The following is an 18,474-nucleotide window of genomic DNA, read 5'->3' on the forward strand; positions in this document are numbered from 1 at the left end:
GTGATTTGTTTGCTGTTTTTGTTCACTTAAGAAAAACTCATAAAATGGCGGACGCACTGACCCATCTCTTCTCTCTGGTTGTGCAGCGCCCTCTGATGACTGAGAGGCGGAACGACAGAGTGGTTCAGAGAAGAAAGGTCGCAGGTGTGCCGACAACAAATTTGGCTAAACTAGACTACAGTAACTCCACCGCTTTTAATTTTATTCCCTGCCCAGTTTCTTTTTATAAGTATTATACGTTTTGAATTTTAGGTTTTGACAAGAGTTTTGAGTTGACCCAGCGTCAGTTAGAGACTGTAGCAACAATAAGGCGGTGTGGACCAGATCGAGGAGGAAATTATCATCCCTGTTTCGACATTACCACAGCATCTGGTTTTTATTTGCGGACCCAAAAAACGAAGAAGCGTCTTTAAGTGGATTCGACAAGAAGTTTGTATTGATTAAGCTTACTTCATCAGCTCCGGGCTTCAGTTAGTGTTATAACAACAACAGGCTCGTGTAGCCGTTTGAGTGTCGATGGTTTCACACGGGAAATGAACTTAAGGCTCTTTGTTTTGTACTTGCAACAGTTAGCTAACTTCTCGCACGGTTGTGGTCCATGTTCCTAACGTGACGCTGTGGACGTGGGTGAATGCGACGCCTCGTCTCTTCGGGTGTTGCCTGCCTGCCTGGCTGGCTGGCTGTCGACCCTCTGCAGCAGCACGCTGCTGCTGCTGCTCCGCCTGCTGCTGTGGTTTCCTGTCTCTCCTGACGCCGTTTGAAACTAAAAGACATCGATTTTTTATTTGGTTTTAATGCAGCTGCTCATGTGTGCTGAACAGTAGCACGATGGGATCCCTGAAGGCTCTCCAGGAGTGGTGTCGGATACAGTGCGAGAACTACAACGATGTGGAAATCAGGGACATGTCCGCGTCCTTTCGGGACGGCTTGGCGTTTTGTGCCATCATACACCGCCACAGACCAGATCTAATGTAAGTACTCTGAAACCTCACTATGTATCTGATATAGACTTAAACCGATTGTAGTGTTTTAAACGCCATGAAGCCTAAGGAAACAGCACCCTGTTGTTACAACGTTGTGAAGAAGTATTCCAGAAATAAAAATAAAAGGTCTACAGTCAGCTGCATTAAATTTAGCTGCAAATTCACTTCCAAGTTTAATCGGATGATCACAAGACTTTTGGCAGACATAAGGGTTTGCATAACCTAAGATTTGGCTCAATTTCATTCACAACAAATGTAATGTCAAGGCAATTAACAATGAAAAGAGTGAAATCAATTCACAGAAACGTATAATCAAGTCAATCCAATCACAAAGACTGATTCAAATTCACTTGCACACCTTCTAGTTTGACAAAGTAATCAGTCAGTATATAATGCCAGTTGGTTGATCAAAATGACCAGCGAGTGAGGTTTTTTTTTTGTCTATATTGATCTAATAAAGCATTATAATTAATTGAAATATTGTAATTTGTTGAGCAATTGCTTGTTTCCATTCTTGATAAATCTGCATGTAACATTTAGGCATGTTGTGTTGTACAACCCCCCCTCCCCTGATGAATAGCTTAACAGTGTGGGACAAGCCTTGCTATTTGTCTGTGATAAACACTCGTCCTCTCCATATTTCACACCCACACAAGATAACACAACATCGTCCTTGGTATTTAGGTGGTTCATTATTTATGAGGAAGCTACAGGGATGACAACATTGTTTTAGTCAAGCTCAAAAACGGGAATTTCTCGACACATTTTAACCCTACCTAATCATAGTGGGAAATTACCTTTTTAAGTACAGAGCCTTTTCCCTTTTCAGTAAATGCTTTAAAAGTAAAGCAATTAAAGTACTTTGAACCTTTTGGGGGTTTTGAAGAATTACATAAAGGTTAGGGACAAATGCATCAATACAATGTTGGATTTCCTGCATTTTCTGTTGGACTAAAAGCTAGTACTTTAACCAAGCAAATGTTTTTGTGACCTCGCTTGTGTGTTTTAGTCCTTATACAAATTGAAAACTGTTGGTCGGACCAAAGTGAAACCTTGAAATCTGCATTAATCAGGATAAGCTTTATTAATGCACCTTTAGTCATATGTTTAAAACGGTATCCGAGTTTTAATTAGTATTAGAAGTAAGTATAAAGCAGTTTGCATGCTAGAAATTTGAGAACTTAACAGTGTTCTTACTTTGTAGCGTTCTTTCATCTTTTTAATTTAAATTCCAAGAATACTCTGAGAAAACATTTTAAAAGAAGTGGTAGATTTTGTTGTCCACACACAAAAACTACTCCAAAATACTAAAAGAATATTGCAATCTGTTGAACAACCTCTTGCTTATGTCATATCTTATTATTGTACATCCAAAGTGTAACCATGCATTTTTTTTTTTCTGGATCTATTCTGTTTGTTTCAAGTAGTGCTTTAGCGGGAGACTGACCTTTTACTCCTGCACAGGGAGAGAACACAAGGCGACACAAAACGCATCATCATTTTTGTGATTTGTGTGGTTTGTTGTAGGGAAGAGGTTCGGGATGACTTGCCACTGGTTTGGTTGAGGTCAAGAGCAGGAAATGTTCTCACAATGCAGTTTATTTGTACAGCAACGATTCACAAACAATTGTCACCTCAAGGCCCTTTGCAGAACAGGCCAGTTTAATGGCCAACAATATAGATAAATATAATGAAATAAATTCATATTAAAGCAATCCAAACATCTGGACAGATTCAGAATTGACCAACATGCAGTCCATTTTGATCACAGCTATGACACACATGGTCGTTTATCTGTAGATCAAAATAGTTTCCTATTTTAGATTAATATAGATTCAGACTTGGGACAGTTAATTAATTCTGGTAAGCAATTCATTTGTAGTTTTTCCGTTTTGCATTTACCTCCAACCTGCAATGGAAAATCCAATAGTGGGCTTCAGCCAAATCCTGAAAACAACCAAGAAAACATCAAGTTAGAGCTGCAACGTTGAGGTTTTTCCTGGTTGACTCCTGTTTTTGTTGTTCTGTTGATCCTGATTTTGAGCAATTAACATTGTTGTTATTTTTAATTCTAAACGATCTAATGCTTAACACATGATAGTTGTGCTGCAGTTTTTTAGATGTAGTTAAGTGTTTGCAATTCACTAACAAATGAAGTAATTGCAGCTTTATTCCAATTATTGTATCAAAAACTTTTAGTCTGCTTTCTCTTCTACTCAAAAAAAATCATGTTTAAGTTTATTCTGGTGGTTGACACTTTTGTAAACTAAAACCAGTTTATAAACTCTTAGTTTTGCACTTAATAACGAGGGGAAAATAATCAGATTTCTCCGTTATGACCTTCAGATCATGTGACGGTTGATCCTCAATGATTGATCAGGACACCTCGACAACAAATGCTGCATAACTGGAGCAAAGCCTGCTTGTTTCTTTGAAAAGTACTATTCAGGATTCACATCGTCCATGTTTAGCAAAGAAGAGCTCGGAGTAGCTTTTAGCTCTTGCTTTGGGCACAGCATGATATCAGCCTAAACCCTGCACAGATTATTAACATTCCAACGTTGGCATGCTCTCGAGTCACGTCACAGGACATGGCATGTTACAGAAATCAAATTTATGCAAACACATCATCCTGCAAAGCTGCTTCAATATTAAATTGGTGACAATAAGTGAAAACGGAAGATGCAAGAAGCACATTTTTAGTAAAGGGAGCATAAGTGAGAACAAAATTAAACTAGAGTGCATCTAAAACAAAAACACTTCCACTATCAGAAGCAATTTAACATCAAAGCACTGGTGACACCGCTTCCTTCTCTTAAAGTTTCAGGCTAGAGTGTTTTCTCTGCTTGGAAAAAAAAAAAAAAAAGTAAAGTATATTACACCTGTAATATACAAGTGTGAAATTTGTCCTGCATCACAGCACTATTGTTTACAGACATCTCTACACAAACACATTTGATTTTATATTACGCATCCCTAAAAAAAAAAAAAAAGTATCTCTACTTTCCAATATGTTTATTGCTATGCTGCAGAAAATGTAAATATTGCATTTGCCGTTTCCCCCGAGGTATCGTTCAGCCGTTGCTTAAACAATTGCCCTTCTTTGCGGTGTGACAGCAACCATTCACAGAAAATCTGCGCTGCATACGACTCACTTTAGAAGTCCTCTCTGTGTAGCATAATGCAGCTCTGTTGGTAGCGCCTGTGCTGAGCAGCGTTAGGATTTCCTGCTGGAGCAAGTCAACGACCTCCATTGTAGTGGCTGGATTGCACACAAGCCTTCTGTAAATCATGTGTTTGTGTCCTTCCCCTGGTACTTGGTGACAAAGAGAAAACATGTGGTGGGCTGATTTTTTTTTTTTTTTTTTTTTTTTTTTTTTTAGATTAGCATCTTGTTTCTTTCCAGAGTGCAAACTTAGATTTTGCCTTGATGTGACAGAGTAAATATTGACTTATTATTAAATCTTTGACTATCCGGTGGAGTGGAATATGGAGGATTTAAAGGACAAAAGTTCATAAATCATTTATACTTTTTGTTTTCTTTTCCCTTTTGCTTAACTTTCCCTGTGCCGCAGATGATCAGCCGAACTCGCGCTGATCCAGACAGGCGGCCCTGTTGGTCTAATCTGCGCATGGGACTTCTCTGCCTGTCAGACTCTATTTGCCATCAATTTGGATCCAGGCCATTGTTTCCCTGTGCTGTACACTGCAGCCAACCATTTTCATCTGAATAAAGTGGCAGTGATGCGAAGGAGGGGCGTCATCATAATTCCTGTGGCCAAGGCCAACCGTTACTAACACAGGGGGGTGTCAGTATTGGTACAGCCAAATTAGTCTAAGCTGGAGTGCCCTGCAGAAGTATGAGTAACCTTTGAATTTCTCCACATTTTTTATATATATTTAATTGAGATTTTATCTGATAGACCACATAGGAGAGGTGGCACACAGTTTTTAAGCTGCTAATAAATGCAGACTTGTAAAGTGTGGCCTGCATTGCATTCTGCCCTGAGTCGATGATGTATAGAACCACTATTCACTGCAATTGCCTGCTGGTATTTAGTATTTGGAAACAATATTTGGTAACATGAGAGCCACACACATGCAAATTTTATGACAATAATATATCTGTGTAGTTGCCTGGACTTTCCCCGCCTCCATGCAACCCACATGATGTCCATTTTTAATGGCTGAGATGCTAAAAAGAGTGTTGGAACACTGTGATGAAAGAAGAGAACCAGGAAAATGTAGATTATCTTTTATCTTTTGTGTGGATGAAAGGCCAAAATGTATTAGCTTTCCCAGATATCAGGCTATGTGGACTAAACCCATGGTTAGTAAAGTCTTACTGCAGGTCTTATAATCAGTCAATGGTTTTTGACCCTCTGCCTTCTGACTGAACTAAATTTAACAGTTACTGACACAGCCAGGTTTTCATCGTGAGGATTTCAAACGCCCGACACACAGTCAAAGACGCGCTGTTCCTCAGCATTACTCACTCCCAAAATAAACCCAGAGTGGGGCTGAGTTGCAGAGGATTAGGATTGCAGTTCCAGTCGCACGCCTGGTCTCATCATATACGTCTGTGTCAGCGAGGATCTAAGAATATGAACCCTGGCCAACGGTTTCAGGGAGTGTTGTAGGTCGCTCTCAATTCGTTTTGCAGCATCGGAGGAGTTCAAACACAATCTTGATGTCGGGGGTGGTGTGCGTTGCAGCCATGGGAACTAGATTAGAGAGAACAGAGGTCACTTTGTGAACCTATGACACGTCGCTCATTCAGAGGATTTTGCCTTCTTGAAACAACCACATGGTTTCCAAAAGCTTTCACCAAGGACAGGGTGCGTGTGTGTGTGTGTTTTTTTTTTTTTTCCTTTCATGCTTCATTAGACATTTGCATCCACACAGACATAGTTATCCCAGAGCTGCTCAGACGTTTTCCAGTTTTACTGCAGGAAGTTTGCCGGCAGGGGCCCGGCTGTACTTGCTTGCTCCAAGCACTTCTGGGCCAAGTCTTGTAATTATCAGGCCCACGCCAGTTTGATGCTGCCGTTTCTTTCCCTTTGTTCAGGCAGTTTATCGGCCTCACGTGGCGTTTATGTGGAGGTTGGACATTCTCAGCTGCGGTATGTGTGAAGCAGACCAGCTCAACATTGCTGTGTGTCTAGCTGCCCTGCCAGTAATAGAAAGCTGATGAGTAAGACTTTGTCAGCGGAAGAAATACCATACTATTCGGTAAAGGGATGACTTTGAAGATTCTTTGGGATTTCTTCACTTTGGTTGCCTTGGGTGCAAAAACAGTTACCAGAGCCTGGATGGGTGGAAAAACTGACGGCAACAGTCAATGTGGTCGATTTCATTTTTGTTCAAAGTTCTTTAAGTTTATAAGAAATTTAAAATGACACTTTTACTGTCCCATTTAAGTAAATTAGATTTATCACACATAAAAAACCATCTTCACCTTATCTATTTTTAAAATTGATTTCAATACCAGGGAGGAATGAAGGAAAAATAAATCAAATAGCAAAGGGAGTATTAAAATTCACTGCAAAATACAACAATAATTACATACACTAGTAAATTATGCAAAGATAATTTCAAGGGATCCAGGAGGATTACAGCTGGTAAGATTTAAAAAATGAACTTGTAGTCTGTAATTATAGTGGCTACATGCTAATTTGTATCTCTCTCTCTCTTTTAATTTCAGAGAATTCGATTCACTGTCTAAAGAAAACGTCTATGAGAACAACCGTCTGGTGAGTCACACAGTTTTGCTCTCATGAAGTCATTTTTTTGTTTTTAATGATGGAGTATTAGCTCATTTCTTGCCAGGTAGATTTTAGGCGTTGTGTCTGTTAGCCGCCTGTCCTTTGGGGTGAATGCAGTCATGGCTGGCGTGACTTTGATTTATTTAACAGCTTATGCAGGGTTAATGTTACTTAATCCTGGTGGAGTCTGACTAAGGCTCAGACTCTGAGGGAGACATGTGATGCATTCAAGGTCAGGAGAAAAAAAAAAGCATGTTCTTTGCACAAGCCTGTAGAGAAGTTATGAAGAGAGGATTGTAAGAGCAAACAACTTTATTAGCAACTTTTTTTAGTCTTAATTTTTCCAACTGTTTATAAAAAAGCTACAATGGGGGGAAAAAAACTTTAATGGCATGAAGACATTCAAACTCTTATAACTGCTGAGCAGCTTTTTGCTTGTTTCTACTGGTATTTTGAAAACTTTTGCAACAAGCTCCAGGTTTTTGAATCGCCCTCTTTCCTAACGGCCTAATCTTTTGTTCCCTTCTCAAATCGTTCTATCCTCTCCATAATATTACTATTGCTTCCAGTTATTATACCAACACTTTTACCAGCAACATTTATTTTCCTTTTGGGATCAATAAAGTATTTTTGAATTAAACTGAACTGGTAAATGAGAAGATGTCTTTAATCTTAAATCTGCCAGGGGTACGAATCATTTTTTTATTTACATGTAAGCTCATTAGCTTAAACGAAACAAACAGGCTGCGCCGTCTAATACTGTCTCTCTCACTGTGAGAATGATTTTTAAAGGATGTGAGGGAAAATCCAGATTTGTTCACAAATTAATAATGCTCAAGCTCCGTTTGGTTTTGCAAGCTAATCAGGCAGCAATTAAAAAAACACGGCTGTGTAAAAAGCAACCTCACAGCTCGCCGGTTAGCACTGTTCGTGTGGCTCACCTGTAACAATCAGGAATTCACTTTCTTCATTGACTCCATTATCAAGCTTTTGAATTCAAGTAAATCCCTAAGGATTTAATGAAATCAATTTCATAAAGTCATTATGTGATTGTCAAATTAATAATCAGGTTAGCTAAATGATCAAACAACAGTTCTCTCTATGCCTGCCGCACATCATGGAGCTCTGATCCCTCTCAGCTGATGTAAATGATCAGCCTATCAGATGATGTTTCTTCCCTTCCTCTTTCTGCTGCAGGCGTTTGAGGTGGCGGAGGTGGAGCTGGGGATTCCAGCCCTGCTGGACCCAGAAGACATGGTGTCCATGAAAGTCCCGGACCGGCTGAGTGTCATCACATATGTGTCTCAGTACTACAACTTTTTTAACAACAAGTCCCAAGGTGGGTTCACTTCGCTCTCCAAAGTCTTCAAAGTCTGCCATGTGATTAACCTGACTCCTTTTGCTTTGTCAACCACAGCAAACCCCCCGTCTATGAAGAGGGTCAGTACGGTCAGCCATAATGAACCGGCTCAGAAAAGGCCGCCGACTCCTTTGGAAGACAAAGGGGTTGAGCCTGAGGTAAGTGTGTGAAATGGCAAGGAGGGAAAACGCATTAAAATGAACTAATGTCTGTGTACTTGCATTGTTTTTCACACTTGACTGATGGATTTTGGTCTCCATGGCTAATATTTATTAAAACTGCATGACAGCAACAAATATTTCTCAAATTAATTCTGTTAAGCCACATGTTCCCTTTTTTTAAAATCTGTATCTGAAGTCATATATGTCTGCATGATCTGTTTGGTTTTAACTGTGAAGCCAACATTGCACCAATCCTCATTGGGACTGATATTTCTATGTGTCCCCGTTTGAGCATTGTGTTATGGCCGGTGGGGGGTTGGGGGGGCGTAACCATAGCGATAGAATAAGTCTATAAAGATAGCCTCTGTATCCTGTCTTTCTTTTTTCTCGCATGGCTCCAACTTCTTTCCTCCATCCCATACTTGCATCATATCCTCCCCCTTCCTCATGTCTGTAGATGGAAATTCATTCCTCTTCCTGTTCTTCATCCTCACATCTGGTCCCCCCTTCACTCTCTGGTCCTGAGCCTAGGCAGTAATGTGGGGGTGGGGGTTGGGGTAGTAAGTAAAAGGAAAACCCTGTAGGTCAGTGTTTTCTAATCATCTTTTGTATATAAAAGACTAACAGTGGTTTTATCCTAACATCCTGTGTGGCAGGATTTGCAGTGCGTTACCTTCCAAGCGTTTTACATCACGCATAACACACAGAAATGCCTAAAAATATAACAAACCTAAATTTCAGTCACAGCGAAAAATATTTGAGTGCTAATCTGTTTGTTTTTTTGTTTTTTTTTACTATTTATTACTTTAACACGTTTTTTTTGTTTGAACTAACTGCTTTTCTAAGCTGTGCAGACATGAATCGACGAGCTGCAGATGTAGCCAGATTAAACAGAATGAACAATCCACATCCTCAGATCCTGACTCCATGTGTAATCTCCCCCTCCCTCATTGCTCTACATCTTGCCCCATCCCCTGATGTCTCCTCCTTGTGCCCCCCTCCCCCCCGTCCTGCGAACAACATCCTGGGTCTGTGGTGTCGTCGGGTCCCGCCTGCGCAGACCGGTGCAGAGGTGGCTGCAGCAGCCAAGCGCAGCAGTCTGAGCAGCACTTGTGCTGCTTGCCAGAAACACGTTCACCTGGTGCAGAGGTTCCTCATCGACGGCAAGCTCTACCATCGGAACTGTTTCAGGTGAGTACTGAGAAGACGGCTGCAAAACATCAGTGGAGTCAAACATGTTTTTGGCACGTTGGAGAAAATAAACTCCTAAATTAATGTGACATCTATTTAAATGGTTTGAAGTAGCTAATATTTAATAAGAATTGGATACTTTATTGTTATAAGCACTTTCTTTCAGTCCTGGGGGTAAATTATAAACTCAGATATTTATGGGATATAGATGTTTTGGAGCATTTAGATGATAAAAATGGCAATAAATACAATTTTTAAAAAATCATTTTTTGGTTTATAGCCAAAAAGACAGACAGATTTATAAGCACATAGAGCTTCAGAAAGACAAATACTTATAAAATATGAACGTTTCAGACAGGCTACTACGGTACATCAATTATGTGTAGTGTGCTAAACGGCACACTACAATTGCATTCAATTATATTTTCAAATGGAAATGACAAGCACTTACTGATGCCGTCATGTAAAAACCTGCGGAAAAATGGTTTCAGCTGCTAAGCAGATATTGTCTGTTAAAACATCAATCACATATCAAGAAAGTTCATCATATCTGAATACAGCGTAGCCTTTAGGTTCTTTTGTTCTTAGACACAATATTTTTGTCTGTAAAGATACTTCTGGCCAGCATAAAATCTTTCTGTTCTCCGTTTAAGAGCAACACTCCTCCCACAACGCTTCACCATCACCTCTGCTTCATCCACTGAACCAGCCACTCAACCAGAGGAATTTAGGGCAACAGTTGATGTAGCGCCATTAAGCAGTTCCTCTTGACTGTGTTCTACTCCACACAGGTCAAGAAACTAACGTGAATTAGGACCGGATGACATTTCTTAGAAATAAAATCAGATTTTTTGATTTTTTCAAACTAAATCTGATTTTAAGCCTTTTACTCTGACTTTCTTTTCTTAAAACAAAATAAATTACAAAAAATATTTTCAAAAAGTAGCTTTTCTTTCAATCACTCCCTTTGTGAACTGACTTGAATTCAAAGTCCAACAAAATAGAGATTGTAAACAAGATGGTGGGCCTTGGGTGTTCTGACGTATGGAAACCCAAGGAGTGTATTAGTAAAATAAAAATCAGATTTTTCAAAAATGTAAGAAAATTTGATTAATTGGTGAAAAAAAGCGATTTATTTTTTTTATATATATATTTTTTTGCCCAACCCTAGCTTGAATGCAGTTCAGCTGATGTTCTTGTTTGAATAGTTCCTCCTGTTAGTCTCTAGTGAAGACATGTTTATAGTGGCCTTTTTGTTGACATTTTTCTTTCAGGTGCACTGAGTGCCATAGCACTCTGCTTCCTGGATCCTACAAAGGAAATAACTCCGGGGCGTTGGTGTGTACACACCATGTTTCAAGACACGCTTCAGCCAGTCAGAACGGCCGTCCGGATCTCAGCAAGAAACCAGAGGAGGTTCAGTCTGCTCGGACCGGTCGCAGTGCAGCTCCCTTCCCCGCGCTCTCCGAGAGGGATGAGGCGAAGACCCCTTCTCCAGTTCGCTCAACAAGCACCGACACACCAGCTGATGACTCGGTCGCAACCACTGCTGTAGTAGCAAGCAAGGAAGAGTCTTTGGGTGAGGAAGAGGACGAACCGCGTCCTTCCTCTCCTCCTAATCCTTTCGATGAGAGTGATGAAGAGGAGGGTGAAATAGAGGAAGAAACTCAAGCTGAAGAAGCTTCAAATGGGGATCTTCCTCCTCCCTCCGATAGCGAAGCTGCTGAAGCCAGTCGACCTGTTCCTGCACCCAGGAGGGTGTCGGAGGTCACCCCTCCACCTCGCCCTGCGCCTCGGGTTCGGGTGTCCTGCACCGCAGCCGGTAAGTTCCTTCGTCAGGATCCGAGTTCTCTCAAATTAGATACACAAACATTTGTTCATGCTTTTCTTTTGAAATCACAGGAGAACATCTGAAGCCTCCCACTCCTCCCAAACCAAGAGAAAGATCACAGTCTCCTGGAAGGTGGGCCAGTTTTCTGTGTGATGCCACTTCTCCTGGGCATCGGCACCATTTCACCTCCCTGAATCATGTCATTAGCAGTTCCTCGTCACAGTTCTGAAATGCATTTTGTCGCAGCATGAACCATCACTGTTTGTGCCTTGCAAAAGTATTCATACCCACAAGACTGTTGGATACTTTGTCAACTTGCGACCCTAAACTTTGAACTGCATTATGGGGAAGGGGTGGTGTATAATTCAAAGTTGCAGAAAAATGAAACATGGATACTTTTTTTTTCCCCTCAAATCTAAAAGGTGTGTCATACACCCTCCCTGAATTAATACTTTATAACTCTCTCTGTTGCAGTTACACATGTAATTTTTAGAGTTATGCGTGTACCAGCTCTGCACATCTAGAGACTTTCCCCATTTTACATTTTTACACTAGTTAATGATCAGTCAGATTAGATGAAGAGTTCCTGTAAACAGGGTTTTCAGGTAGATTTAGGTCTAGACATGGTGCAACGATCTCTTAGAATGGTTCCAACACATTATTGCACAATATCATCATGGAAAACTTGACATTGTAGCTCCAGTTTTGTGTGTAGGATTTTCACCGTTTCTGCTGAAGAAAAGCACACCCACAAAGTCAGGGTGATGCGCAGAGTTAGTTTCTCACCACACAACATGTATCAGATTTTTTCTTTTTTTTTCTTACGGCTTTCTTATTGCTGCTTTCCCATTAAGACCATTTGACATCTACTTGAGGAGCGTCGGTGTCAAAGGGACCAAATACAAGCGCTCCACAGCAGATTCCAATTAACAAAAAAATGTGAAAACTATTTATCATTTTCCTTCCACTTCACATTTCTGCAGTAAGGTATTTCATCGTATCTTGATGTGAGGTTGTTGAATGACAAAGTGAAAAAACGTTCAAGAGGTATTCATACTTTTCTAAGGTACTGTGTGTGTGTGTATATGGGTGTGTATGATGTGGTTTTCCTCCGTGTGACCCCTCCATCACTGTCTGTGTCTCATGGTTCAGTGGCACCCATAAACCTAAAGACCCACCTTGGCTTGCCCTGGTCCAATCAGAAACTAAGAGGAAGAAAGCCCCTCCTCCGCCCCCTCCTGGAGTGGCAACGCCTCCAAACTCGGGCTCCCTGTCTTCTCTCCAAGCGGAGGGCTCTGGACCCGGCACGCCCGCCAACCCATTTGAGGATGAGGACGATGAAGTCGACGAAGAAGAGGGAAGCGACGGAGGAACAGCTCCACCCGCAGTGGCGGCCACCCACCCATGGTACAGCATCACCCAGACACCTGAGGGGGCAGGTTCAGAGGTCATGCCCAGAACGGGAAGTTCGTCCCGTTCTGCCAGCCCGGGCAGCGCGAAGAGCAAGAAGAGGCCGGCCCCTCGGGTTCCCCCCCAACCGCCTACTGGGAACCAAGGTTGGTTTGATCAAAACCTCATCTAGCTGAACATTTACACTTTAACAAAAAAAAGCATAAAGGGGGTCTCTAGAAAGTTTTACCAAAAGAAATTGAGGATTCCTTAACCATTCTTTTTGTCTCTAGTAAACTTTAGAACATTTTTGTCAGTCCTCAAGATCTATCTTGATGCCTCCTTGCTCCAACAGACCTGTATCAGGTGGCTGAATGAACTCCTCAACATGTGGTCTGGTACTGCAGTGGCCTGGTTAATTTGATTCATGTTCTGGGTTCATCTAAAAGCTGCAGCCCAGTAGATCTCGAGGAGAGAAATAGACTGTTAAGAGTATTGTATTGTAATAATATGTTCTTTAACAAATATTAATAAATTTAATGCATAAAAGGGAAGTTTATTTCTATAGGAACAGGCAATTCATGGCGCTTTACCTGATGAGAACATAGAACAACACACATGCAACCAACAAAAATGTATAAATGTCTTAACTCGTAGTGATTAACAGAAATCATTATGAAAAAATAGAAATGAAGACTGGAATGAAATGGAACAATGGAATTGAATATAAAAATTTCCTGTTATTCTTCGTCCTTATCTATATACTAGTCAGTGTGTGAAGGGATGACCTTCTCTAGGTCTGAATTAACATTTTTTTTCCTTTCGCTTCCATTTTATCCTGTCCCTGCTTCATTTCTGCTTCATTTGTGCCACCTTGCCTCTGTATTATTTTATTCTTCTTGCCAAACGACCTTCCTCAGCTCCCTCTCACTCGCAGCCCTCCTCCTGTTCTCCTTCTCCAGCTCTCAGCATAGAGAGTTTGTCTTCCTCCTCAGACCACAGCTCCTCCCAGCTCCCACTGGGCGCCAGCAGCGACCAGGAGCAGAGCTTCGGCAAGAGCGTCTCGGAGCCGTCCATCTCGTTGCCCGGCGACAACCCGTCTCCTTCGTCCTCAGCAGATCTCCTGAGCCACTCCTCCCAAAGCTCCTCTCCGTCTGCTTTGCCTCCCAATGCCAGCTCCGCTCCGGCCACTCCGCAGAGCAGTCGTAACACTGGAGCCAAGCCGCCTCGACCGACCACCACTCCCAGCCCGCTGACCACGCAGGCACACAACAAAGTAATGAAATCCTATACACTTGACATCATAATGCCCAGGTTCTGTATCTGGACGTTGGGTCCATGTTACATCAAATGTCTTTTTTTTAATGGTGCTGTTTGGAAATGTTTAATCAGAACAGATTCCAGGAGGATTAGCGAAGCACAGATTTGTTTCTGCCTCATCACTCCTACCTGTTCTATACTTTTTACAGGAAAATCGGCATCTGTTACACTGACACCAGTCCTGGTGTGTGTAGCACATGCTACAGTCACAATCTTTAATATGTTTTCTGGAGATGTTGGCATCAGGGCTGCTGGTCCAAGCCTCCATGGGACCAACCACAATTTTATTCTGGGTCCATATCCAGAATAAAATTCTGGATAATCGTCTGCAAATCAACAGACGATTAGATCATTCGAACAACTGCTATAAACTCATTGCATCTCTGAATAGTGCTGTTTATGTTACATTCCACATGCAGATCATCTAGTGGTGGCAAGAGCAACAACAAAAAAAAAACTAGCATGCTCTGGACTTGAGATGGAATACATGAACACATTTTCATGACATGTCTTGGTTAAACTAATTTATCTTCAGTGTAATTCCAGTACCGAAAAATTAACCTTATACCAAGTGAGTCTCTTTAACCTGAGAATGTGAACCTGTACTGGGCTGATACTGTGCTTTCAAATAATTTTAACAGCTCCTGTAGAAGATTTATAACTTATAAGTCTGAAACAGGAACAGGTCTGACAAAACAAACAAACTGTGTGCTACATTCAAGAGAGAGATTCCTGTGATGCATCAAAGAGTGATGTCATCACTGCTGATGTCATTGTTACCGCTGGAACTGAACATTCTAATGGTGCGCTCACACCAAACACGCCCTGAGCGCTAGGCGAGTCCGGCACACACCCAAAACCCACTCGGAGTGTTGGACACGCTTCAAATGGTTGAAAACGTGCCTCCACACAGACCCTGAATGCAAACCAGGCACGCCCAATGCCCAAAACGTGCCTGGTGTGAACGCACCACTACATGTCCAGTGTCCTATTAGGTCCATCACATTAGGACCAAAGCCCGGTCCCAATATGATGGATTCATTAGGGGTAATGTTTAGAGGTAATTAAGTAGGGTTAGGAATAGACTAGTATGGGGTTAGGGTTGGGAAAATGTGTGGATTGGGCAAAATCACAGCTGCTAAAATGAAGGGGAATCAGTGCAAAGTTCTAATATGGGTCAAAATAGTTTTGACAAACCTGTATAGCATTTTGTTTTCCAAATCATTCTATAAATTATGATGATATGATGTTAGGTTGTTTTTCTGCATAGCTGCAGTACATTAGTAGTCTAATGTGTTGAATTTGCTGAGACATATTCAATTAAAAGCCAAGGTAAACATACCTTTATCTTGGCTTTTTCTATTCTTCCTTTTTCTTTCTCTCTGAAGAATCAGTTCTGTTTTGCAACATTGCTTATCTTCCATCAAATGTCTTTTTTCTTTTATTTTTGCAGAAGTTTTGTAAGGAGAATCCCTTCAACAGGAAAGCTTCTCCTTCCAATGCCAAGTCTGAAACTCGACCTTCCAAAGGTCCTCGTCCTGCCAGACCCCCGGCACCAGGACACGGCTTCCCACTTATCAAACGCAAGGTATGAAATGGCTTGGCTTGATCGTGTTTTTTTTGTTTTGTTTTTAAATGATACCAACAGGATACGTTCTCACCAGGCTCCAAATAATCCTTGCAGGTGCAGTCGGATCAGTACATCCCAGTAGAGGACATCCATGCGGAGTTGCTTCAGCTGGAGAAGCAGCTGGATGAGCTGGAGCAGAGAGGGGTGGAGCTGGAGAAGAAGCTCAGAGACACTCCTAACGGTGTGGTTTCTGTTTCTCGATGCAATACAGTAAATATAAAAAGTCTACTCAACCTTGGAAATATATTTTTGTGACTTAAATAAAAAAATAAAAAAATAAAAATGAGACAAAGATAAATGATTTCAGAGCTTGTTTCACCTTTTCATACGACCGTTGCTTTGTACAGTTCAAAAGGGGAAAAAAGTAAATGTTTTAGAAAATAAACATGAAAGAGTAATCAGGTTGCATAATCTTAAAGCAATACTTTGCTGAATCATTTTTCAATTCCAGCTTTCAGTCTTCTGTGGTAGTTGTAGGATCTTCATTAAATGTGCATCACTTTGGCTAAACCTGTGGTTTGTACAGAGTTTGCAAAAGGATCAAAATCTCATAGTACAACAAACAGTAGCATAAATAGTTAAGTCACTACAGAAACTGTCTATTTCTGACAAAACAGACGAGATGCAGGCAGGTCAGAGAGGCTGCTAGGAGCCCACCAGTTGTGGAAATGTTCAACAAGAACTTATTGTGTTCTATTTATCAAAACAGACTAATGAATTATCCATATATCTGGTTTGAAGAGAGAAGGTTTCTCTTTAAAAGGAAACATCTGGGCATGGCCAAAATCTCCTAATCCCTTCTGGGAAAACAAATCATAGTTACATTAAAACTTTTGACCATAATTTGGCACTAACAACATCCCATCTCAATCGGTGATGAAAGTTTACACTTTCCCCTTTAACATGATTCATTTTTCAGGTTAATTGTATCGTTACGCGTCACATTAAAGGTAGGAAAAGCTCTGAAATGACTCATGTTCTCCTCTTTTCGTGTCGTAGAAACATTCCTCCAGGTGTGTAGAGATGATTTACGTTCAAAACAAGTTTTCAAAGAATCGTTATATTTAATGCCAAGTCATGCTGAAGTATTTCTCTTCTGTTCTCTGTGAAGATGAGGATGAGGAGCGCCTCCTGGTGGACTGGTTCACTCTGATTCACGATAAACATCATTTAGTGCGACGTGAAGCCGAGCTGGTCTACACGTAAGTCTAATACCGAAGAAATGGTTCTCTTCATATTTTGAGGATGAAAAGCAGCAGCTCTCATTGAGCAAACGGTTAAATTAAGTTTTTAATTGGTTGATTCTTTATTTATTGGCCCAGATCGTTGATTGCTTCTGTACACAAACCGTTGACGGTATTTCTATCTTGTTTTTGAACAACAGTGCGAAGCAGCAGAACCTGGAGGAGAGGCAAGCTGATGTGGAGTATGAGCTGAGGTGTCTTCTCAACAAACCAGGTTTTCTTAGACTTCCATAATACCCTTTGGAACTTACTGTTTAATTCGCACGATTTGTGCAAAATGAACAGATTGAGTCTCTAAAAGTGTAAAACAAATGTTTGTATTCTTTTTTTAAAAAAAAACAAAAAACAGAGAAAGACTGGACTGAGGAGGACAAGAGTCGGGAACAGGAGCTAATGGCAGAGCTAGTTACTATCATTGAACAGCGCAACCAAATAGTTAACAGCATGGATCAGGAGCGACAGAGGTAGTCAGCCGCTTGCTTCACTGGTATCCATCACTGCTGTACTGGTATATACTGGTTGGTAATATTTCTGATCACTGTGTTAACAGGGAAGAAGAAGAAGACAAACTAATGGAGGCCATGCTGAAGAAAAAAGGTAGGATGTTTAAAATTAGGCACCGGGCTCCTAAATCAGTCAATTTTTTTTTATTTATTTTTTTTTGTAATTCCCTTTTCTCTTTTCTTCCTCTTCTGGTCAGACTTTCACAAGGATCCGGACAGTGACCACCAGAAGAAAAAAGGGACAAAGTTTAAACCCATCAAGGTGCTAAAGAGGCTGAGCCATAAAGGAGACGCAGGAAAGAGCCACAGCCCTCGCAAGGACAAAAGCTGAGGAGCAGGGACTGCCGGACTGTTTTAACAAGACTAAATGAGTTTTTATTAAAAGCTGAATTATGAAACATATCAGATCAAGAAGAGAAACTTCCCTTTCCACCATGGCATCTGCTCACAATCCTTCTAAAACGGCTGCAGTGACTGTCTCCATCTGACGGTCTAACAAGCAAGCGCTTTCTGAGCTCTGAATAGTAAACATAGTGAAGTGTAAGGGACATTTTTATTGCGCCACACTGATTTGTTTTATTTCCAAGCTTTACTCTTCCGGTGTTCCTCAGTGAACCATGAAGGCTCAGCAGAGGACGATGTTTTAAACTTTTTGTTTCAACTTGACGCCTGAGACCCAACAGTTATGGTTATATTGTAGGGATGCACCGATCAGAACTTTGTGGCAGTGGATCCGATCTCTGGTTTCTGTTATGCTTTGACCTTCTGAAACGGTTTTTATCCATATCCAGGTTTACTTGGCGGCATGAGAAGAATATTATTTAAGAAAAAAAAACTGCATTCAAAACATTCTTTTACACATTTCTTGCCCTACACAGTTAACAATACATCTTGGAAACAAGACAGTTTCAGACTGTATCTGAGAATATATAGTAATAAATATGGTAACACTTTATTTGAAGTGGGGTGAATAAGACTGACATGACACTGTCATAAACATGACATAACACCTGTCATGAACATGAATAAGCCTTCATGAATATTTATGACTGTTGTCATAAAGCGTCATTTGGTAAATTATGACACTTTTAATACAA

The 18,474-nt window shown here is 40.9% G+C and overlaps 1 protein-coding gene across 2 annotated transcripts; it reads left to right on the top strand.

The window, feature by feature from the left end:
• Positions 1–118: 118 nt before the first annotated feature.
• micall1a (MICAL-like 1a) lies at positions 119–18,332 on the top strand. Of its 2 annotated transcripts, none has more exons than XM_015008670.2 (16): positions 119–971; positions 6,688–6,736; positions 7,946–8,087; positions 8,166–8,266; positions 9,330–9,460; positions 10,735–11,282; positions 11,363–11,423; positions 12,444–12,847; positions 13,643–13,956; positions 15,454–15,588; positions 15,685–15,811; positions 16,742–16,832; positions 17,015–17,088; positions 17,224–17,338; positions 17,425–17,471; positions 17,575–18,332. In XM_015008670.2, exons 1-16 carry the CDS (start codon positions 829–831, stop codon positions 17,706–17,708), a joined length of 2,616 nt encoding a protein of 871 aa, XP_014864156.2. In that variant the 5' UTR covers positions 119–828; the 3' UTR covers positions 17,709–18,332. The 2 variants fall into 2 exon arrangements, with proteins under 2 accessions (XP_014864156.2, XP_087869081.1); XM_088012955.1 differs by having other exon boundaries at positions 120–971; positions 13,601–13,956.
• Positions 18,333–18,474: the final 142 nt, after the last annotated feature.

The sequence above is a fragment of the Poecilia mexicana genome, unplaced genomic scaffold (genome assembly GCF_051168715.1).
Source record: "Poecilia mexicana isolate PSO_F unplaced genomic scaffold, ASM5116871v1 scaffold_1, whole genome shotgun sequence".
In the NCBI taxonomy this organism is placed as follows: domain Eukaryota; kingdom Metazoa; phylum Chordata; class Actinopteri; order Cyprinodontiformes; family Poeciliidae; genus Poecilia; species Poecilia mexicana.